Here is a 12421-nt window from a genome sequence, read left to right as displayed (position 1 = left end):
AAAAGGAAGGGGACGAATCAGATTGGTCCACTTGACATTGATGGTTCGATTATTGATGAACCTTCTGAGGTAGTTTCAAACTGAATGAGTATTTTGCAACTACATTTACACATGAGGAGGTCTGTACAGAAGTAGACACCAGAAGCTTATCACACTCTGGCAGAGAGCTAAATGATTTTGTAATAACTGAGAGTAAAGTGGAGCAGAAACTGTTTAAACTGAACATAAGAAAGGCACCAGGGGTGGATGGGATCTATTCAGTTATATTAAAGGAGGCAGGAAAGGAAGTAAGCCATAATTATGAAAGCTTCCTTGGACTCAGGGTTGTTGTTGTTTTTGGTTTTTAGGAGCATTAGCAACCAAGGCCATATTGCTCCGGGAATATGCGGTGTTCATTCCCTGACCTTTCCGCATCCTCCGTATTTGGTGGTGACGGGCTCGAACCCCGGTCTAATCAAGAAACGTGTGCTACTCACTGCTGCTCCTTCCCACCTGGCTACGGAGGCACCTTGGACTTAGGGGAGGTTCCCATGGACAGGAGCTGTTCAAATGTCTACCCAATTCCCGAAGGGGATCAAAGGGTGATGCGAGTAATTACAGACCTGTTTGTCTAACTTCTGTTCCAGGGAAAATAATGGAGTTACTGGTTAAGGAAGCAATGCAAGATCATCAAGACATGACTTCAGTTATAGTTCAGACATAGCATGTGTTTGTTAAGGAGAAGCCTTGTCTGACAAATTTCATTGGATACTCTGATGTGGTCACAAAGGAACTGGATACGAAAAATAATTTTGATATCATAAACATGGATTTTAGGAAAGCTTTGATACTGTTGCACATTATTATTATTATTAGCTATATGGTGCAAGGAAGCCTGAGGCTTATGCTGCACCAGCCAAAAAAAAAAAAAATTTCCCAGTTACCTCGAGAGAGAGAGAGAGAGAGAGAGAGAGAGAGAGAGCAAGAGAAATAGAAGGGAATCACCAAGAAAGAGAAAAACGATGATATCCAGCTCAGGACCTTGGGTGTGCCAAGCCCATACTCACCAGATGTGAGCCCCTGGGGTTAATGGAAGATATGGGGCTGATTTTTATGCCTTTCATTAGTCACTGTAAAAAGAATGGTTGAGTGGGAGAAGACAGAGTGGTTATCAATGGACAGTGCTCTTCGTGGACTAATGTTATTAGTAGTGGAGTCCCCCACTAATAACAGGGTTCAGTGTCGGGCCTATTGTTGTTTTCAGTATTTATCAATGATATTGATGAAGGTAAAAAAGGTAAACTGCAGCCATTATCAACCCGCTGAACCTCCTTGAAGCAGAACCTCCTTGCACTCAGCAGGAGACACCAATACAAAGAGAGCTCTCAGAGGAAAATAAACAACCGAATCTTCAATGAGGACCAAAGAGGCTTCTACAAGAATCTTGGAGAAGACGGGGAAAAAAGGGAACGGACCACCCGAGAAGAACACAACTGAGGAGTTCTGGGGAAACATATGGAGCAGGGAAGTAAGACATAACAGCCAAGCGCCCTGGATAGAACTAGAATGCAAGAAAACCAAAAACGTACAAGAAATGAGAGGGTGAGAGATTCAGGAAGAAGTAAAACAGATGATCAAGACTTCTCACAACTGGTGAACTCCAGGAATAATGTTCACAACTACTGGTACAAGAATCTCACTTGCACACACAAGCACTTGGCAGAGCAGTTCACCCGAATGATAAGGCACCCAGAGACAATCCCGAAGTTTCCCACTCAAGGAATCACATATCTGAAGCCTAAAGATGAAGATACAAGAAACCTGGCGAAATATAAGCCAATCACCTGCCTCCCAACAATGTAAAAGATCCTGACCAGCTGCATAACAGTAAGATATTTGACCAGCTGCATAACAAGGAAGATATCTGACCACTTGGAGAGCCAGAACATAATGGCCAAACAGCAGAAAGGATGCAAGTGGCTGAGCAAAGGATGCAAGGAGCAATTAACCATAGATGCCGCAGTTATTGGAACAAGAAGCACCACAATATGTACACAACCTACATCGATTACCACAAGGCCTTTGACTCGGTGCCTCATAGCTGGCTAATACAGGCGCTGAGCACCTACAAAGTCAATCCGATAGTGATAACCCTCCTAGGAGAAACGATGACAAAATGGAACACCACCATTAAGGTCGAAAACATCACAACCAGGCCAATCCCCATCAGGAGAGGAATATTTCAGGGAGATGCCCTGAGTCCATTGTGGTTCTGTCTATCACTTAATCTGCTATCCACCATGCTCAACAGTAGCAAGTACGGATATAACCTCAAAGAAGGAAGGAAGAACCTATATACCCTCACCCACCTGACGTACATGGATGACATCAAGTTCTACGCGGGAACCGAGAAGCACCTCCAGCAACTACTCCAGATCACCGAAGAATTCAGCAATGATATTAGAATGGAATTTGGTCTAGACAAATGCAAGATCCACGGATTGCACCAGGGAAAATTAGTCAACCGAAACTAAGAGCTGCAGACTGGTAAAGAGAGCGAAGCCATGGCAGAGGGAGAGGCCTACAGCAGTTACAGCACAAGGAAATTAAGGTCTACCTGACTGAAAAATACCATCAGAGGCTCAGAAGCCTGCTGAAAGCAAAGCTGAATGGAGGGAACACAGTTAAATCCACAAACACCTATGCAGTCCCAGTGCTAACATACTCCTTTGGGAGGCGCCTCCGTAGCCAGGTGGGAAGGAGCAACAGTGCGTAGCACACGCTTCTTGATTAGACCGGGGTTCGAGCCCGTCACCACTAAATACGGAGGATGTGGAAAGGTCAGGGAATGACCACCGCATATCCTCGAGCAATATGGCCTTAGTTGCTGCTGCTCCTAAAAAACCAAATAACAAACTCCTTTGGGATCATAGATTGGACTAACACCGAGCTGGAGGATATCATGAGAAAGTGAAGGACAATGATGACCAAGAGCCGCCAACACCACCCAAGATCTGCTGTGGAGAGACTGATAATTGCTTGGGAAGAAGGAGGAAGGGGCCTGATAGACCTCATTTAGCAACAGAAGGCAGTGATAGTTAACCTGAAGGATTACCTCCAGAAACACACAGCAGCACTCAACCAGGCCATAAGCAAGATAGACAAGCAGTGTACCCCACTCAACCTAAGCGAGGAGTCCCCCCCAACCAGGAGGTACAAACGAAGCAAGAAAGATGGGCAGAGAAGACACTCCATGGCAGACACTACAATGATCTCCATCAAGATCACATAGATAAAATTGCTTCCAATGCATGGCTCATGAGCGGGACGCTCTTCCCCGAGACTGAAGGATTCATGCTCGCCATCCAAGACCAGGTAATCAACACCAGAAACTATAGAAAATACATCGCCAAGGAGCCCGGAGTGTCCGATGACACATGTCGACGATGCCACCTGGCCTCAGAAACGATCCAACACATCACTGCGGGGTGCAAGGTGATCACCCAGACTGGGTACATTCATAGACACGACCAGGTAGCCAGGAAAATACATCAGAAGCTAGCAAGAAAATACCAGTTGATCGAAGAATGTGTATCATACTACAAGTACGAACCCCAGGGAGCACTAGAGATCCCAACCCACAAGCTGTACTGCGACTGGGCCATAATAACGGATAGGACAATCCCGCACAACAGACCGGACATAATCATTGTGGACAAGAAGGAAAAGGCTACCTATCTGATTGACATAGCAGTACCCAACACTGGAAACCTGCAGAAAACCCATGGGAAAAAAATCAGGAAGTACACTAACCTAAGACAGGAGATCAAAGAGATGTGGCATATGCAACAAGTAACGACGATCCCGATCATTGTGTCAACCACAGGTATGGTGCCAAAGACCCTACATAACAGCCTAGCAGCAATAGGTTTCCCAGCAAACACCTACAAGGAACTCCAGAAAGTCAAAATCCTGAACACTTGTAGGATAGTCAGAGAGTTCCTCGACCAACAGTTGTTGTTATTTGGTTTTTAGGAGCATTAGCAACTAAGGCCATATTGCTCCGGGGATATGCGGTTGTCATTCCCTGACCTTTCCGCATCCTCCGTATTTGGTGGTCACGAGCTTGAACCCCAGTCTAATCAAGAAGCATGTGCTACGCACTGCTTCGACCAACAGTAACACCAGTCATAACAACAACCACCCTGTGTACTTGGTAGCAATACCTGTCACAAGGTGGAATCCCCAATTAGGGAGAAATAATATAAGAGCAATAATAATAATAAATAAACAGGACCATGGTTATAAACAAAATTTGTGTGTAAAAACAACTGATTTGTTCATAACAAAAGTTTTGTTCATGAATGAACATTTCTAAGGAGGGCAAAACATCTAATAGAATATCCAAACAGTAACCCAAAAAAAGATAAATAAATAAAATGTTAGTAAGTGAATTTTCAGTACTAGTATTAGTAGTGGCAAATGATGTCAATTTGAATTTATGCCCCCTCCCCCTCATGTGTACAGTCTGAGAAAGTGGAAGAATGGCATCAGCACTGAGTTTGCTCAATCCATTCAAAGCGTTAAACACCTTACAGGGTGCCTACCTAGTCTCCAGACCCTGCAAATTGAAGAAATGAAGCCTTTCATGGTAAGGCCACCCTTTTGTTCCCCTCGCCAATTTTGTTGGCCTTCTCTGCACCCATTCCAGCAGAGCTGTATAATTGCTGCCTTGTACAATGGGATAATCACCTCCTTATCCCTGCTAGCAAGGTTTCTGTATATCATTTACAAAACCCCATGAGTTGTCCTGGCAGTGTCTGCACTGCTTAGAAAACTTCATATCTGACTGCAAAATTACTCCTGGGTCATTTTCATTTTCCAATGCCCTGAGTGTAGTACCATACCACACGGTTGGTATATCAATCTGGGATTACTACCTATATGCAATACCTTCCATTTTTCAATTTTAAACATAAAAAGTAGCATACTATCACTACTGTCATTAACCACCCTGACAACCACTGAGTGAGAGAATATTTTATTGCCCCACCTTCGAATGTAACAGTTACACGATTGGTTAGTGCTGCATTACCATCATCTGCAAACTTAGACATAAAGCGTGATATACCCCGTTCAGTATCATTAATAAATACAGAAAACAATAATGGGTCCAGCACCAAATCCTGTGGGGCTCTACTAATAACATTAGTCCACAAAGAGCAGACCTCTCTGCTTTCTACCACTCAATCACCCCTTTATCCATAGCAGTAATTTTTCCTTAACGCCACACTGCCCCAATTCATACAGAATTTATGTGCAACAAACAATGGAGCAGTCTTTTATGCACAATCAAAAGCTTTCCTGAAATTCAAGTATATCATATCAAAATTATTTTTTGCATCCTTTGTCACTTCATCATAGTATCCAGACAAGATCTCTCCTTAACAAACCCATGCAGTTACTAAAGTATGGCTGCTTGCCTCTCTAGATGTCCTGCATTACTTCTTTAACGAGTGATGCCATTATTTTGCCTGGAACAGAAGTTATGCTAATAGGTCTACAATTGCTCATGTCACCTTTTGATCTCCCTTTGTGAATTGGGGATACATTTGCATATCTCAGTCGGCTGGGTCCTCCCCTTAATCCAAGGATGCTCTTATAATTATGGCTATGGGTTTGCTTACTTCCTTCGCTGCCTCCCTTAATATAATTGAATAATTCCTTTCACTTCAGGTGCCTTTCTTATCATTTACAGTCCACAGGAACTGTCACTGAATCCAAAGATGAGCTCATAGTTATGGCTAAGGGCTTGTTTATCTCCTTTGCTGCCTACCTTAATATAAGTGGATAGATCCCCTCAAGCACATTTTTTTAAGTTTAGTTTCAACAATTTTTCTTCCACATTCATTTTGGTTATCACAAAATCATTTAGCTCCCTGTCAGAATTTGATGACATGAACTTTGGGTATCTTCTTCATTAAAGAATTCTTCAAGTGTGAATGCAGTTGCAAAATACCTATTCATTTTGTCTGTAACCCGAGTAGGATTATCAAGTCACACCATTGACATCAAGTGGACCAATGTCACCTACTGCTAATATAAGCTGTTATAGTTGCTAGTATGGCTGTTAATATACGTTTTAAAAACATATTACAATGGTCAAACAATCCTGTTGTTGAAGTTTAATATAATATATATATTTTTGCGCTGAAATTTAATTTCCTGTGCAATGTGGACTTTAAAAAATTCCCCCGATGTTTTCTTTCTTTTTTTTTTTTTGAGAAGATTTCCTGCTTTTTGCATGTTTTGGCCCAAAATCTTCATGCCTGATCTCCAGCTTTTTGAAAGTCAAAAGTTGGCTGAAAATTAATGTAACAATGTGCATTAAGCACTGCTCCAAAAATTCATTCTGCAATCTTGAAGTGTATGCTATGAATAAATTTAATTTCTGAATGTACTGTGAATAACTGCTTACCAGAATACTGCTGGATCCCAGAATATGCTTGAGTGAGAGCATCCAAACTGGGACAATTAGCTGCTATTCCAGTATTACCTAGGCTATTAAAAAAACATATATATATATAGGCTATTAAAAAAAAAAAAAAAATATATATATATATAAATATATATAAATATAACATACACGGTAGCTGACCATAGCCTAGCAGTCAGATTGAATTACAAACAAAACAGGTAATATTCTTGTAAACTGCAATGATCCTATGTGATCCCACAGAGTACATAGTTTATTTAATTAGTTTAAAATATACTTAAAAACTTAAACCTAAAAATATACAGCAACTCCCTGACTTACGTAAAGGTTACGTTCTGTGGAACACTACATAAATCGGAATTTCCCTAAATGCTTATGCAGCACTTGCAATTTTGATTTAAGCAAAAAAGAAATGTTCGACGAACATTTTGTAAATAAAATTATTTATTCAATTTTTTTTATCTCATGCACAGGAAAAATTACAAAAGTGTACAAAATTACAAAAATTTCAAAATTATCAAATTACAAAAGGAGAGAGGAGACAGTCATAATGTCAGCAAGTTTTACCTTTCGAGCATTGTTGCCAGAATTAACTCTTCAGTCATAAGCATGCCACTGCAGAAGTTGAGGGCTGTTGAGATTTAGAAGGGGTTTTTTCCAACACATTACAAAATTTCTATGCAGCTGCAGAATCAGCACTGGCAACTTCACGCATACTTTAATGTTTTGGAAACCAGCACAATGCTTGAACCTATTAAACCAACTGTTGCTCACCACGAACTTGGCTTGGGGTTTGCAATTTTATCCTTAATATCTTCATAAATACTTCTTGCTTTTGCTTGAATGGCCACTTGCTTCTGAATCTGATTTTCCATCCATATTATTAATAGCTTTTCCATTTTTGATATAACACCCTGAAAGCTGTTTTGTGATCATTGTTGATCTTAAATGTGTTGGTCCTTTAACATGTTCTTTTATACCTGCACTGTCCCTTAAAATAGTATTCCCATGGAAAGTTTGTCATGACATGACAAACTTTGTCCTGCTTCATACTTCTTAATTAATCATTTTCATTTCTAAATCAATTTTGTTTTGTTTCCTAGCACTTCGAGCACTTGCACTGTCCGTTGGTCCCTTTTCCTTCACCATTGTAATACGTAAATAGGAATGATTCTGAAAATTTATTTATGTTTTTTATATGGTTGAAGATTTCAGTGAAGAGAAACTCATTTCACCATAATACTGTAATGTAAAAACCCACAGAATTCCAGTTATCGGTATTATTGCAAATGCAATAACATCGAGTTTACTACCCGTTTATAACAGATTGCACTCAAAGAAAAGCCCAATAAACCAGAAAGTGCAAATTGTTTTTATTGTTTTATGGTAGTGACCTCCAGAAATGTGCTTTAGAAAAATATCACAAAGGTGTTCAAAATGATTCTTATATTGATTCTTATGATAACGATGAAAGTGTAGTAAAATTTCCATTATAAAAATGACCTTTTAGAGAGATAAATAGCTTGGTAACAACATAGCGAAAATTTCAACTTCCGAGGTCTTGGAACGAATTACCAAAGAGGAAAAAAAAAAAAAAAAAAAAAACAATGTGTCATTGGTCTTACATTAGAATATTTTCATGATAACTCCATTTATTCCTACGTGATGCAAAATATGTTTCCATGATTTTTTTTAAGTTTGCACCGGCTGGCAAAAACTTACGTTAAGTCGAATATTACGTAAGCCGGGGAGTGGCTGTAAACTTTAAGAATTTTATATAGCTCCTTGTGGCTGGCTTAATATTATGTTAAATAATGAAAATGAAACGAAGAGGGAGAAAAACATATCATAAACCTCTAGTGCAGTGGTTACGAAACTTTATCCATTGTCTAAAAGATACTGGTACCTACTTATCATGCAGAAAATCATAAGGATTTACAGCATAATATCAAAGATAGTAATTAGAAAAATAAAAAAAAATAAAATAATTAATGATATATATATACAGATTCAAAAATAATTGAACATATATAACCTGCCTCTGGAACAGTGATCACCCAGATATCACACCACAAGATTTATTCTTGTGTGGATACATCACGAAGCTGGTGTTTTTATCTCTTCCTTGTAGTCTTAAAGAAATGAATGAATGCATCAAGAAGGTTGTCATTTCAACCATCGACGGTGATATGCTACAAAGGGTCTGGGATGAATTAGACTACAGGATTGATGTGTGCTGTGTGACACGAGGTGCACATATTGGGCATTTGTAAGATTATAGAAATTACTGTGATAGTTCCTTTACAAAATATAGTCAAAACCAATTTACAAATTGGTTTTGACTATATGTTCATATATAACCAAGTTACTGAGTAATAAATTTTTGAAAATGTTCAATTCTTTTTGAATCACCCTATATATATATTTGGAAAAAAAATAGAATCACACCTGCCATTCACGGGTCAGGAATGGCTATAAAAACAACTGCGTTCATTTAAAAATAAGCAGATTAATGAAATACAGTAGATGAGTTGAGGCTTTGCTTGATGCTCCATCAAGCAAAGCCTCGACTCATCTACTTGAAGTTGCATCAAGCAAAGCAACTTTCAACAGAAACTCATCACAAGATAACACCACTGCATGGTTTTCAATGTTTGTAAACTAATACTTGTTTTTAACTCAGATTTTTTTCATTTTTTTTTTTATCTCATAAAAATTTTTCACAAATCACTTAAACTGATGCCACTGTTATTGGCATTGGGTTTAATGACATAAGGGCTCAAGGGCTGTTGAGGACAAATTGTCTGTTTGCAGTTTATATACATGTAGCATATCATTTGCAGATGTTAATTATATGCACCTATATAGGCCAATATATTTTAAATAGATTAAAAGTTCTTGAAAATATGGTCAAACACTGAAAAGTGTTTGAACATGGCAGCCCATAAGTTGACTGTGACAGGATGAGCACTGGGGTGGGTATGATGACTGTATCCAATTCTCAGTATTGCAAATATCACTTCCACTTGACTGTTTTGTCAGAAGCCCAAGAGCCACAGCTTTCAATCTTGTTTTATCTGGTAAAGTTTGTTGTTGGTATTCCTTTTCCAGATCTGCGACCAATTGTTGTAACATGCTTTGCGAATGGCAGGCTTATTAGTCAGCATAAGGAACCTGTGGATGTTGTAAGAGAGTGAATTGAGGATGTTTAGTAGTAAGGTCAGCACTTTCATTTCCTGGAATGCAATAATGGCCAGGGATCCAGCAAAAACTGATTGCCTGATTGAATACGCTGCAGGAGAATAGCTGGAAATGAATGTATTTCAAGGTAGGATGAGAACAGGAGAAATTCTTCCTTATGGCAGAGACAGCACTAAGAGAGTCTCTGTACATTATTGCAGGTGAGATTGAAAGCTCTATAATCTTACTAAGTGCTAACTTGATGGCACATAGTACACTTTTAGCTTTTTAGCTGCATAAAGCATACTATGTGCCATCAAGTGGAAATGGCTTAGAGGAAAGTGTGGCTGTACATAAAGGAAAAAACTGCCACATGTAACTGTACATAAAGAAAAAACTGTGACAGCATCTACCATAGTCAGTGTATATTTTATAGGCATGGGAGTTCAGAGTATAGTGTAGAGTGTTAATTGTAATGTGGCTCTGGGGATTCCTTCCCCCCCCCCCCCCCCCCAACAGTGCATCAGGCATGTGATGGATGCAAAAAGCTGTAAAGGCCAGATTTATGTAGGTTAGTGAGGATAGTTATGAGGAGAGAAGACTGTGATTGGAAGAACTGAGTGAAACTCTACGACAAGATATCGACAGTAATAAAAAGACACTGTGTGGTGAGGAATAGAAGAAGAGAGGGTGAACAGAACAAATACTTGATGGATGAGAATGAGAACCTAATAACCAAGGATGAAGAGATAAGAGAAACATGGAAGAAGTATTTTGAAAATCTGTTGAATGTGCAGGACAGCCAGCAAAAGGTACAAAGGCAGTTTGATCATAGAAGAGGGGATGGAAGAAAGATACACAGAGAGAGAGAGAGAGAGAGAGAGAGAGAGAGAGAGAGAGAGAGAGAGAGAGAGAGAGAGCAGACAGACTTGGCGTGGAATGATGTAGTGCAGGCATGGAAATACATCAAGACAGGTAAGTCTGCTGGTATGAAGAGATAAATGGAGAGATGCTGAAGGCTACAGGCAAAGCAGGATAGCGTGGACATAGACTGTTCCATAAGATTCTGGGATGAGAGACAGGTGCCGAAGGACTGGAAAGAAGATTGATCATCCCGTTGTTCAAGAAGGGGAACAGGAAAAGGTGTTCCAATTATAGAGGCGTCACACTGACATTACATGCAAGTAAGCTGTATAAGAAAATGTTAGAGTGGAAGATAAGAGGAATGATTGAAAATAGGATGGCCAAGGAACAGTATGGCTTTAGGCCTGGCAGATCGACAGTGGATCTAATTTTCTGCATCAGGTAATTGATGGAAAAGTGTTATGAACACAATAAAAAATTATGGATGGCATTTTCGGATATAAGGAAAGCGTTTGATACCATAAAGAGACAGAAAGTGTGGGAGGTTTTGAGAAACTTGGGGATAGAGGAGCATCTTGTGGAGAGAATTGAGAATATTATTATTATCATCATTAGCCATATGGTGCAAGGAAGCCCGAGGCTTTTGCTGCACCAGCCAAAAAAAAAAAAAAAAATTTGTGAGTTACCCTAAGAGAGAGAGAGAGAGAGAGAGAGAGAGAAGAGAGAGAGAGAGAGAGAGAGAGAGAGAGAGAGAGAGAGAGAGAGAGAGAGTCAGAAGCAGAAAAGGAATCATCAAGAAAGAGAAGAATGGTGATGTCCAGCTCAGGACCCTGGGTGTGCCAAGCCCAAACTCACCAGATGTGAGCCCTTGGGGTCTGTGCACCAATACAGTGAGCAAAGTAAGAATGGTGATGGGGTTGATGGAGAGCTTTGAAATAACATCAAGTTTGAGGCAAGGAGGCATCCCATCACCACTACTAATCATAGCTGTCATGAAGGATGTGCAATTTAGAGTGGTGGAACAACTTGGACAGGACCAGATGAAAGTCATGCTCTTCGCAGATGACCTCTGCATATGGGGAGAGAGCAGGGAACAAGTGCAATGGCAAGTTGATATGGGCTAGTATGGCCAATGAATTTGGACTGGTTTACAGTCAGGAGAAGAGTGAAGTAATGGTTCTAAAGAGGAGTGGGGAGCTTGACGGAGACATTACAATGGAAGGGAAAGAGCTAAAAATGGTCAACAACTTCAAGTATCTAGAAAGCAGCAATACAAAGACTGGAGTGATATACAGAGAATAAGTAGAAGGATAGAAGCAGGCGGGAATTTCTATAGGCAGACAAGAGTTCTGATCTGGAATAGGAACATACCACGGAAGTGTTAAGAAGGCTATATATCAGGCCTATTATGTATCAATTCTGATGTATGCATCTGAAACTTGGACTATGAGGAAAAAAAAGGATGAAAGCAGAATTCAGGGGGCAGAAATGAGATTTGTGAGGAGCATAGCCGGAAAGACAAGACACGACAAAATCAGGAATGATGTGAGTAGGGAGAAAATTCAGGTTGAAAAACTCCAGAATAGGATTGAAAGATCCATTTGAATGGTTTGGACACGTCAAGAGGATGAATGAGAGGTGTTTGCCAAGAAGAATGTTTGATTTACAATTAAGGGACATAAGACCAAGGGTAGACCAAAGACCAAAAATGAGAAGAAGTACACAAACAGGGCATGGTGGCAAGGCTTCATACGTCGACCCGTGGAATAGTGGAACAATGACAGATGATGATGATGAGTGAGTGTTTGTGCAGTATTAATGTGGGGTTGTATTGTGCATCCAACCTCTTAGGTCTAAGGGTGGCCTGTGTTTTCACACAAAAACCTTTAGTTTACCATATGC

The 12421-nt window shown here is 39.9% G+C and overlaps 1 protein-coding gene across 2 annotated transcripts in view; it reads right to left on the bottom strand.

Moving 5' to 3' along the window:
• LOC150074953 (CUGBP Elav-like family member 1) overlaps positions 1 to 12421 on the bottom strand; it is an 824767-nt gene that overhangs the window by 148559 nt on the left and 663787 nt on the right. For both annotated transcript variants that reach the window (XM_090388957.1, XM_090388958.1), the window contains exon 14: positions 6458 to 6540. In XM_090388957.1, coding sequence (XP_090245083.1) covers positions 6458 to 6540 — 83 coding nt within the window. The remainder of the gene's footprint in view (positions 1 to 6457; positions 6541 to 12421) is intronic.

Source organism: Mastigoproctus giganteus, chromosome 14 (assembly GCF_048544385.1).
Source record: "Mastigoproctus giganteus isolate SK-2022 chromosome 14, ASM4854438v1, whole genome shotgun sequence".
NCBI classification, from domain to species: domain Eukaryota; kingdom Metazoa; phylum Arthropoda; class Arachnida; order Uropygi; family Thelyphonidae; genus Mastigoproctus; species Mastigoproctus giganteus.
The sequence above is the reverse complement of the archived record's forward strand: the minus strand, read 5'-3'. Positions and strand labels throughout refer to the sequence as shown.